The 12,444-nt window shown below is 25.7% G+C and overlaps 4 protein-coding genes across 4 annotated transcripts; 2 read left to right on the forward strand and 2 right to left on the reverse strand.

Moving 5' to 3' along the window:
* Positions 1-105: 105 nt before the first annotated feature.
* On the forward strand, positions 106-2,097 carry OCT59_020905 (uncharacterized protein; the record flags this gene model as incomplete). The annotated part of the gene is made up of 1 exon (XM_025331916.2): positions 106-2,097. One exon carries the CDS (start codon positions 106-108, stop codon positions 2,095-2,097), a length of 1,992 nt encoding a protein of 663 aa, XP_025180338.1.
* A 1,080-nt stretch (positions 2,098-3,177) lies between these two features.
* OCT59_020906 (uncharacterized protein) lies at positions 3,178-4,759 on the reverse strand. Its single transcript, XM_066149484.1, has 2 exons — positions 4,488-4,759; positions 3,178-4,419 (listed from the first exon to the last, which is right to left on the reverse strand). The coding sequence occupies exons 1-2, from the start codon at positions 4,742-4,744 to the stop codon at positions 3,261-3,263; spliced, it is 1,416 nt and encodes a 471-aa protein (XP_065990384.1). The 5' UTR covers positions 4,745-4,759; the 3' UTR covers positions 3,178-3,260.
* A 3,373-nt stretch (positions 4,760-8,132) lies between these two features.
* Positions 8,133-8,537, reverse strand: OCT59_020907 (uncharacterized protein; the record flags this gene model as incomplete). Its single annotated transcript, XM_066149485.1, has 1 exon — positions 8,133-8,537. One exon carries the CDS (start codon positions 8,535-8,537, stop codon positions 8,133-8,135), a length of 405 nt encoding a protein of 134 aa, XP_065990385.1.
* Positions 8,538-9,623: 1,086 nt separating this feature from the next.
* OCT59_020908 (uncharacterized protein) lies at positions 9,624-12,185 on the forward strand (the record flags this gene model as incomplete). Its single annotated transcript, XM_066149486.1, has 1 exon — positions 9,624-12,185. One exon carries the CDS (start codon positions 9,624-9,626, stop codon positions 12,006-12,008), a length of 2,385 nt encoding a protein of 794 aa, XP_065990386.1. The 3' UTR covers positions 12,009-12,185.
* Positions 12,186-12,444: the final 259 nt, after the last annotated feature.

Here is a 12,444-nt window from a genome sequence, read left to right on the forward strand (position 1 = left end):
TACGTGTATCTGTTATTAATGTACAATATTTTGCGTTACGTTTCAATTGGAACTAACTAATATTTATATGTTTACAATTTTTTTCTTCTATGTATAATTTTTAAAATGGAATTTCTTAATCTTGATTGGCTTAATAAAGTTGACGTAAAAGTTCAAATTGGCGAATCGGCCGAATCACCATCGAAATGTATATTAGTTTCTAAGCTAGGTCGTACTAAAAATTTATCAGAAATTCGTAATACATTAAAAGAAAAAACTGTAATGGATGATACATTATTATTTGCAAAAAATAAAAATAACATGTTGGTTGAAATACCAAGAGATGATGAAAATGATTATACTTTAAATGGTATTATAAGTGATGAAACTTTATATTTAACAAAAAGTTTAGAACCTGATTGGAAAACTTTAAATGAAAACCGTAAATTAGATTTTGGACGTATTGTAACATTAGATGGATTTGAGATTGCCGATCATAGAGCATTTGAATTAAAGAGTTGTGAAATGGAAAAATTTGGTGCTAATGGTTATCGGGTAGGAAACTTTAAATATAGTTCGAGTGATGATAAAATGATGAAAACAAACTTGTTTCTTACTGCAGACGCTGATGTACAGGATTTTGTAAAATTAGGGATATCATTTGGGAGGTCAAAGAATGAAAAATCTAAATTAGAGATCAACTCAACTTGTAAATTCATAGAGCTTAATAAAATATCTTTAAAATTAAATAAATTGGAGCCAAAAGAAGAATTTATAAAAGAAGTAGAAGAAGCTATTAAATCTAAGGAATTTAAGAAAATTACTGAGAAGTTTGGTCAATTCATTTCAACGGAAGTTAATTTGGGCGGAAGAGCTTATTTTGAAGAGTCAAAAAATTTTGCGGAAAATTCTAAAGAAGATGCTAATAAGGCTGCTATGAGTGCAGGTGCTGGAACATCAAAAATCAAGGTAGAGAATACTTTAATATACTCAAAAGGAAATTCTAGTAGTTTCGAATATGAATTTTTTAAATTACTTGGAGGGGATTCTAATTTTGAATTTAATGAAAAGGATTGGGCTCAATCTTTGGATGATTATAGTAAATGGGATTGTGTAAAATACAAAAATCCGACTAGCATTTTCCAACTCTTACCTGATAATTTGCGTGAGAGTATCTATTTATCAGTCGGAAAAAAAATTCTTTACTTGAAGACAGAAGATTTTGATTTTAATTATACGAGTGGTAAAATAGGAATATTCGAATTAAGAAATATTCCACAATATATTTCAAAAATACTTCAAGATGAAAGAGCTAAATGCAACATCTTTGCAACTGTTGTTGATACAGGAGAAACAAAAAATGTTATTTTTAGTTGGAGAATTCAATATCCGTCAGATAAAAATGAACATCCACGCATAATAATTCATTGTTTTAAAGGACCCAAAAAACATAAATACAATTTGAAAGTTAATTGGATGATTATTGGTTATGATATAAATTTCAATTTCATTCTTTCAGATTTTAATATTCAACTAGAAGTACTAGAAGATCAATTTGAAGCATTAACCAGTACACCATCTAAAGATAATAAAAAAGTCTTAGATTTCGAGCATGATTCGGATATCCTTTGTTTTGGAATTCCTGTATTAAATAACTTTAGTTTTTCAAATAACTCACTTGTTATTGGACATCATTTTTTCAAGGTTCAAGAAAAAAATAAAATAGGAAGATACACATTTTCATACAGTTTGAATGATAATAATTATGTTAATTTGCCCACTTTTACCTTTTATACACTTATCATCTCAAATTTCCCAACTTCTAATGCTTATGGGACATTACCTTTTGAGTGTCTTAAATTTAGATTGAAAAAACATAATTCATTAAAAGCGACTGAATTAAATTCTTTAAAATCAAATTGCACATCTTTGATGCCAAAATATATTAGTTTACTTTCAACAGGAGAAAATAATTGTGGACCAATTTTATTGAAACAAAAATTCAATGAGATCAAAGCAAAGTATCTTAAATCTTGCGAAAATGAAGCCTGTATTTGTAGAAAAAATGGAAAGAATGATCTGGAATGCGTGTTCTTTGATCCGAATCAAGGTATTTAAAGCCACTCCAATTAAAATTATGGTTAAAAATATGGAAAGGAGTGTTTATAAGAAAATCTTTCAATCTTGATATAAAATCTGTTGGAAATATACAGATTGGTTTGGTCTAATCTGTTTATATGTTAATTGTTGTACTAACTAAGTTTTCTCTTTATTAGGTAATATCGTCGGCAAAGTGGCGTTTTCTGTGACTTTATTTAATTGTTAGTTATCTTGTTGTATTTATTTATGTATTATTAGCTTAGAATTGTCAATCTATATATTTATATTCTAATAAAGATTATTTGTTCTTTTATCCCTTAAAATGTTTTGAAGCGAGTCAATAAAATAATAATAAATGTTAATCATAATTTCTTCTATTTAAAACTACACTCAAAGCTGTTAGATGGGTGCTACTTTACCATCTTGCTTTAGCTAGATAATCGCAATAACCCTTTCAATTATTTATTATTAATGATTAATACATAGGTATGTAGTATTATATTTTAGCATTATAAAAATGCGAAATATATGAAATCAATATGCAAACAAAAGTTGACAATCGTTCATTTATCTTAGCCTTTTACTTTAGTGCAAGAAATAACTTAGCTAAAAATGTGCCAGTTTTGAATAGTATGGAATGTTAAAGACCGTTTAATATTTAATTGAAACATAATTTGGTCATTTGGATAAAAAAAAAGCCTAACCAACCTTTAATAGATGATTGGCTGGTTTTGCGATCTATTTTCATTTTTACGTGACTTTTAGCTCTTATTCACTTGTTTAATAAATTGAGAATAACATTATTACTTATTAGTTAGGAAAACGATACAGGTAACAATATAACAATAGGAAAATAATTCGCGTCAACTTAATTTATAAGCTTTGGGCTATTAATTTATCAACTAATTTAGTAATACATCTGGGATACTACAGGGATAGTACATTATTATAAATTCATAATGTAATTAATATAATTTAATTTATATAGTTTTATACTTTTTAATTCTATGATGATTCATATTGCTCTTCCTTTTGTTAAAAATGAAAATTAGAAAACTTTTTACAATATTTATATTTCACTTTACTCGTATGATTCTTACATAAACTTTTCTTTATTTATTTATTGTATTTAATGATATGAAATATCATTTTTTAAATTTATATGAATACAAAAAAAATTGTCATTTTATAATTTGAAAGACTTCATATTCTTCTACAGAAAAATTATCTGTAGTTTTTCTGATTTGTTTTTCATAAGATTTTACTTTACAATAACCCGATTTTCCATTTGTGGTAAGGTCATCACCATTAGAACCAAATAATGGACCAAAATATTTGACACTAAATATAGCAGTTTTTTCATCCTTTACACGACTTAAGATATGTCTTTCGATATTATCAACATTCTCAAAAGAGAATATAAAGCTATCCTTAGTGATATTATATGAACTCTTATAGTCTTGAAATTTCCATTCTACTGGATTATATCCTCCAAGAATTTCGTCACTGCCCTTAACTTTAATGACCGTTAAAGTATTAGACTGATTATCACAGATTTCATGGAATTTATTGGATGTAAGCCCATCACGAGACCCACGAAGTATTAATTTGAATTCATATGATGAGGTCAGCTTATCTTTAATATCTAATTTATCGATCCATTTTGAGATTAATTCAATGTGTTGAAATGTGATGATTTTTGAATCAATATATTTTAATTTATTAGAATTATAATGTTTTAATTTATCAATGGGCTTGCTATCAGGATGCAAATTTAAAAAAGTTTTTAATAAATCCATAAATAATTCCTCAGATAGAATTTCCTTGTAAGGTAAAACTTTATCTGAAAATTCTTTAGAAGTTAAATTATAAAATTTAATAAAAGGAATGCATTGTTGTAAAGTATTCTTTAATACATTGAAATCATCTTTTGATAAACTTGCGGGATCAGAGGAAAGTTCCGGATTTTGAGCTAATCCCCATTTAATAACATTTTCCCATACTTGAACTTCACTTATTTGAAGATTATCGTTTTGAATAAGTGAAATAATAAGTTTTTCTGAAATATCAGAAAAATCCAATGATTTGAATATCTTATCTGACTCTTTAGTTATTAAGTCAGTACAGTACTTTTGAAGTTCGAGAAAAGAATTATTTTCAAAGCTCATTTGATAAATCATATTAAAATTCTGCCCAATCCAGTTAACATTATTTTTAATCAAAGAAGATTGTAAATATTTAATTAATTCTTGAAGGCTAAGTTCATTAGCAGCAAACAAGATTTTAATAATATCAGAAGTATCATATTCCTCCATAGAAAGATTTCCTCCATAAATATATCTAAAAAAAAAATAATAATATTTAATAAAAATTGACAATTATATTTATAAAATAAAATTTTTTCTAACCTTAAGATTGTTTGAAAAATTTCTGGTGAAATATTTGGTAATTTAATATGGGCCAAAGTTCCATCATTCTTCTTTTTATTTGTTGATAAAATTCTTCTCAAATAAGGAGAACGATAATTTAGAATAACCATATGAGCTCTAAATATTTTTACGTTAGGGTCATTACCAACTTCAATTGTAATATCATAATATTCTTCATCGTCCAAAATTTCAAGTAAATTTTGTGATAATTTTGATAAAAAATTATTATCTTCCATTATAATTATTTTTTTTTTCTGGAAAAAAAAAAAATTTACAACTAGCAATTGGGATTAACTTTAAATATTGGTTTTCTGAATCGGGAAATTATAGTTGCAAATCATCATTGTAGTATGATACGACTGATACGTAGTACGAAATAAATAATGACGTACGTCTTTCATCTAATTAAAGCAATGATAATTCAATAATTCGAATCAATCATATTACAGGATCGGCCAAAATTAAGGATTCATAAAATTTTAAAACGTGACATTTGTTTCACAACACACTATTAATGTGATTATCTTAATGCCGACCTATTTTTTTTTTTAAAAAAAAACTTTGTACTCTGAAATAACAACATATTCCATAAATACAAATGACACGAAATCTAATGTATTTTTAGGATTTTAATGGGCTTTTGGTAAGATGACAATTTCATGCTACTTACATACTAAATAGTAACTACTTTTTTATTTTCAAGTTTTTAACATGCGGTAAAGTTGTAAATTATAAGGTTTTGGACTTTAGCCAAAATTTGGTATAATTTTATTTTTCTCTTAAAGAAATTTAAGTATTAATAAAAATTTTATCATCGATTTTAAAGTTTTTTATTATTAAAAAATCTGAGAGAATAGGAAAACTTTTTATGATTTTCTTAACTCATTATTAAATAAATATGTTTATTTTAGTATCATTAGAATTAGTTAAAGCTTTATTTTAATATGATTTTAACATAAGTTACATAATCCCCTGTCGCACTAAGTGTCACTCATGATCACCTTCATACTAATTTTTAAAAATTGCGAGTGATTAGCTGAGTTTATAAATGACCGGGAATCTTCGTTTAGTTATTTCCCGGTCTTATATAGATAGCCGGAAAATTACTAATTTTAGTTTAAAATAGTTAAAATAGTTAATATTTAATGAGTGACACGCTCCAGGGGATTACCCTATTATTTCCAACTCCCCATGAAATAAATAATACTAATTTTTCTATTTTTTAAGAATAAATACAATACTACAAAATAAATGATCTAGCTAATTTTAAACTATACTCAAATAGAGCTTTTAGTTGATTCATCCGTGACAGGTTTTAAGCTTTTGTCATTAATTAATGGATAATTAATGGATAATTAAGGTCAATTCCGATATCGATTAATCGATTATATCCATTTTACTTATTGCAAATAACTACAAAGCGTTCAAAGACAATATTTACAATGTTGATTAATTACGAGTATATGAATGAAAAATAATTATGTTCCAAAAATTAATTCCTCAAATCTCCTTCATGCGATTATATCTGAGCTTGAAAATTGAAAAAATGTCTTGAAAAAAAAAATTCAATATTTTACTTTGAAAGACGTATCAAATTCAAATTTTTCCATGAAAAAAAAATTATTTCTAGTTTTTTTTTGTAAGAACTTAACATATACAGTTATACATTAAACCATTTTCAGACAAAACCTCGAAGTATATGTGACCACCTAAATGACAAGGAATAAGAATTTGTCCCGTTTTCACGCTTGAATTATTTTTTAACCATTTTTTTTTTTACAAATTGACTATTTTTTGTATGATATCAAACGACAATAAAATTTGAAATTTTTTTTGACTTTGTAACTTTCATTGTTCAATTTTAATTTTTCTTATGTATTTCTTTTTGCATGTATAAACTCAAATATTATTTAGCTCACTCAGTTCGTGATACAAAAATCAAAAATAATTAAGTCGATAATAAAATACACGATTCAAATTTAAAAAATATTTGTATTTTGTCTTATATAATGGTATCAGTAAAATAATTCATATATGTATATAATATAATTGGCTTTAAAAATTTATAATTTAAAGAGCGTTGATATCAAGTTCAATTTCCTTGGTAATATAACTAATATATCCTGTTATTGAATTAAAGAAAATAGATAAATTTATGATAAAATATTATTAACTTATTTTTATAAAAATATATTTACTTACCATTATTATTAGGTTGATTAGAATTAATATTAATATCTAATTCAATTTCTTTCGTAAAGTAATCTAAAAAAAAATAAATAGATTTAATTAATTAAAACTATGAAATAATTATGTTGACTGTTTAAATTAAATTTTATTTACCATTATTTATTTCTCCAAAAAATTTTCTTCTTTTAATACTTTGGCCTAAATAATTTTTTAAAAAAATATTGTAAATAAGCTTTCATTATTTATTGAGTTTATTAAAGCTTAAAAATTTAACCTATTAAGCGATAATAAAAATAGCTAATTTTATAAGGTTTAATTTTCGTACCATTGTCTTTATTATTATTTTTGTCAACTAAATCAACTTCAAACTTTCTTTTATCTTTAGCATTAAAATAAATAATAATAATTAATAGCGATCAAAAATACTACATAAATAATATATTAGCAATGATAACCAAATAATTACCAGTAAATGATTCATTATTTTCCATACAATAATAATAAAATGGATCTAAATAATTGTTTCAAAATAATAAAAGCTTTAAATTTTTATTACAAGTGTATTGATAGTATCACAAAATTACTTACCGATAGCTTGATTTCTTAAACTCCTTAAAGACATTGCAGATTGAATCAAATGACTTAAAGGTCTACTCTTATAAATAGCACCTGGATTATTTATCGTTACAGGCCCAATATCTGATGATTCCATAATTTTAGTCGCAGTATTTTTCCGTTCCGTATCCCGCATTTTATTAAGCTTCCAATATATAACAATAGCTGATGGTCTTTTCTTCGGATCGGAATGCCAGCAATCTTTCATTAATTCAATATATCCTTCAGGTGCATTTGTAACAATTGGTGGTCTTAATCCGTCACATATGTTAATTATAAGTTCTGTATCATGATTTTCATTCCAAAAAGGTCTTCTTCCTGTCATAAACTCCCACATAATCATTCCAAAACTATATACATCTGAAGCTTCTGTATATTTTTGTCCTTGAAAAATCTCTGGTGCCATATAAGGAATAATACCATAATTCTCATTATTATCTGTAAATTCAGTTGCAGATTTGCTTATTCCCAGATCACCTATACACGCAAAATGTTTACTAAAAAAGATATTTCCACTGTGTAAATCTCTGTGAATAATTTTTGCTTCATGAATATTTTTAAGTCCTACTATTATGTTATACAATCGACATAATTTTATAAACCAACTAATATTATAAAAATCATTACTTAAATAATGCATCAAATCGCCTGAATTATAATATGGCATAACAATTATGATATCTTTGTTAACAGGTTCTTGAGTAATTCCAAAATATTCACAAACATAACTCGTTGTGTAACTATTTGAAACAATCTGATAAAATAACTTTAGCTAAAAAAAAAATCAATTTATTATCATCATTAAATTAAAATATTGTACTATGCTATGTACTGTACCTCATTCAATTCCTTGGAGGTGATATTTTTAGAATTATTAAGTTTTTTTAGAGCAACCATATAATAATTCTTACGAAAAATATAATCAGCACTACGCTTAAAAAAGTACCATTCAATTGGTCCATCAACCCAAGTGGCCTTATAAATTTTACTAAATCCTCCTTCAGCAATAAATTCTATATTGTTAAATTGTTCATAAGGAATAAACTCCATTTTACCTCCTACCATAATAGAATAATCACTTTGAGTGTATCTGATAAAATCATCAATAACTTTGTTTCCGCTTGATTTAAGCATTGTCTTTATTTTATAACAAATGAGACAAATTTGTTGACCTTTATCAACAACTCTTCTTTCTCTGTTACATTCATTACATTTTTTATACATGTTTATTTTACGTTTTGAGTTTTGTGCCCGTCTACTTAAATGATATTTTATCTGATATTAAAAAGCCAATTTTATCAATTTTATGATAATAATTCATTAATTGTTCCAGACTTTCTAGTGTATATATACTTTTGTATAAGAATTCCATAAGAGAATAAAAGAATTCCATGAAAGAATACAAGAATTCTGTAGATGGTAATTAATATTAATTCAACAACCAATGAGAAAATACTGTGTACCGTGAGACAGATTACAATATTGTACAGTTGTATTAATATGTTAACTTTTTTTCGTTCGCTGGGATACGCAAATATATCACGTGATCTCATGTTAAATTTTTTTGTCCCACGCTGTAATATGTGGATCTATTTGATTCGACGATTATTATAAACCAGGTTTAAATATTTCATATGCTGGGATGGACATTACCCCTGCTATAAATCCATGTTATAAATTGGGTAAATTGATTCAGACCTGGGGTATTTTAGTCAGTGCTAACGCGGAAAAAAAGTATTTTACATTTTTACTGCGGTAAAAAGAACCTCATTTTATAAAAGATCAAAATTTTAAAAAAAAAATTTTTAAAAATAAAGTTAACAAAAGTTCCCTAATTATTCAATAACAGGATAATGGTTATTTAAATTTAAGAATTATCAAACAAATAAACAAAAAAAAAATAATTTTTATTCGAATATTATTCATTATATCGTATGATATTGCTAAATGATCGACAGAAATGATCGACAGAATATAAAACATTGAATATATAAGCACGAATCAACTTTTTGATAGGGAATAAACAAATAATAAAGCTTCAAATTTCCTGTAAAATACCAATAGAAATAAATCATTGCGTCGTACGACTTTTCATTTCCTTTTAATTACTAATTCATTTAATGATCCGTCGTGTACTCGTATCACCTCATTCGCTTTTACGATGATCCCCGATTATTGTATATTTTAAGGAAAGTGTAACATCAATACGTAATTTTATTGGTGCACATCAGTCTCACCACTATTTTAATTTTTGTTTATTTTAACTATTATTTCATAAAAAAAAAAAACTTTTACTCGAAAAAACAAAAAATGCCTTTAAATAATAATAATAATATTTCATCAAGCGAAGACGAAAATTTCTTAAAAGATTTTTTAAAAGAATTTTATCGTCAAATTATAAAAATCGATAATTATACTAGTATTGAAAATATCTTAACGGAATGGATACAAGAATTTTTTGATAATAATAATAAAAATTCTGAAAAAATTTTAAAATTAATGGAAAATCATGAAGAAAATGAAAATTGGTTCTCAAGTTTAATAGGATTTTTTTATGATAATGATATTGGTATCATAGATAATTATAATTTAATTAATAAAGATAAATCTTTTAAATATTATAAATTATCAATTGATAAATATGAAAAAGATGAAAATAAAAAATTATTTTCTATTTATCAATTACTTAATATCATTATTTCAAAATTTTTATTATCAATTTATTATTATAAGGATATAATTTTATATAAAAGAGATTTGATTATAAAAGAATATGGAAGTTTGGAAAATAATCATGTAATGTCACATAATCAATTTGAAAATTTTAATGGATTAAAAATGATTAATTTATGTAAAGATGAGATAAGTGTTATGGAAAATTATTTTGAATTACAAGATAACGATGAACATAACGAAAATCAAATAGACTATATTAAAAAGAAAGAATCAATAGATTTAAATAATTTAGGCTACTGTTATCAATATGGAATAGGTAAAAAAAAAGATATATTTAAAGCATTTGGACTTTATTTAAAATCAGCAGAAGGAGGAAATTCTGGCGCACAAAATAATTTAGGTTATTGTTACCAAAATGGAATTGGAATTACAAAAGATGAAAATAAAGCATTTGAATGGTACTTGAAAGCAGCTAATAATGGAGATTCATATGCACAATATAATTTGGGTGTTTGTTACCAAAGCGGGAATGGGATAAATAAAGATTACAAAAAAGCTTTTGAATGGTATCTTAAATCCGCTAAAGGAGAGTATTCATGTGCACAATATAGATTAGGTTATTATTATCAAAATGGAATTGGAATATCCAAAGATGACAATGAAGCATTTAAATGGTATATTAAAGCTGCTAAAGGAGGAATTTTAGATGTAGAAAGTATTTTAGGAAATTTTTATATAAATGGAATTGGAACACCTAAAAATGAAAGTAAATCATTTGAATGGTATTTGAAAGCTGCTAAAAGAGGAGATTCAAATGCACAAACTAAAATAGGTTATTATTATCAAAATGGTATTGGAACTCTCGATGACAGTTGTAGGGCATTTAAATGGTATATGAAAGCTGCTGAAGGAGGAAATGTAGATGCACAAAATAATTTAGGTGAATGTTATAAAAATGGAATTGGAACATCTAAAGACGATTATGAATCTTTTGAATGGTATTTGAAAGCTGCTAAAGGAGGAAATGTAAATGCACAAACAAATGTTGGTTATTATTACCAAAATGGAATTGGAGTATTAGTAAAAGATCCGGAAAAGGCTATGTTTTGGTATAATAAAGCAGCAGAAGGTGGATCCATTATGGCACAATATAATCTAGGCTTTTATTATGAATTTTTTGAAAAAAATGAAATTAAAGCATTTGAGTATTATAAAAAATCAGCCGAAGGAGGATATTTAGAATCTCAAGTTAAACTTGGCTTTTTATATAATTGTGGTTATGGAACGAAAAAGAATTTAAAAAATGCTGTTTATTGGCTTGAGAAAGCATCAGAAAATGGAAGTAGCCTTGCAAGATATAATTTGGCTGAATGTTATGAATTAGGAAATGGTGTGGATATAGACGAAACTAAAGCATTCGAATACTATAAAGAATCATCCAAAAATGGATATGTGGGCGCAAAATTTATACTTGGGTATTACTATGTAAATGGTATTGGGACGGAGGTCAATAAAGAAAAAGGATTTGAATTATTTAATGAAGCAGCTGGTAGAAATGTACCAAATAATTTAGAAAACGCAATAAGTGATATGGATAAAGTTAATTATTGGTACCATAAGAGTGCAGAAGAGGAAAACAAAATTGCATTGTATAAATTAGGCGAATGCTATGAGTTGGGTAAAGGCGTTTGTCAAAATGAAAGGAGAGCATTTGAATTTTATAAAAAATCAGCCAAACAAGGATTTATTGATGCTTATTGTAAACTTGGACATATTTATAACAATGGATTTGAAATTGATATTAATAAAGAAAAAGCATTTGATTCATATAAAATTGCTGCTGAAGGAGGAAATGTTGATGCACAAAGAAGCATTGCATCTTTATATGAACAAGGTGAAGGTACTGAAAAAAACGTAGAAAAAGCTATTTATTGGTATGAAAAAGCTGCAGAAAACGGCTGTTTAAACTCTAAAGATAATTTACACAATCTTTTAATAACGCAACAAGGATATTTGTAAAGTTTATTTAGTTATTTTTATCATATGTAAATCCGCCAATTATTTATTTATATATTTATATATTTATCCATTTATTTATTAATTTTTACTCATTTTAAATAAATAATTATTGTATATCCATTATTAGTACTTTAATAATTGATATTTGTTTACATAATAAAGGAAATTAATATTTAATTACCGTAATTATCGTACTACCAGTTTTCTTCATGAGGAGTTCAGATAGTCATTATAAATTTGGCCCGGATAAACACAGGGAAAATGTTTGTCGAGAAATATGAATATATAAATGGAAGATCAAAGCTTAGGTAATACTTAAAAAATGGTTACGGTATGCTTCGCCAGAGGGAAGTTTCTCCGAATGGGCGTTTCAGGAGGATATTTCGCCAAATCTTTTTCCCTATTTCGTCGAAAGACATTTTGCCAAAAATGTTGG

Source organism: Rhizophagus irregularis, chromosome 3 (assembly GCF_026210795.1).
Source record: "Rhizophagus irregularis chromosome 3, complete sequence".
Lineage (NCBI taxonomy): Eukaryota > Fungi > Glomeromycota > Glomeromycetes > Glomerales > Glomeraceae > Rhizophagus > Rhizophagus irregularis.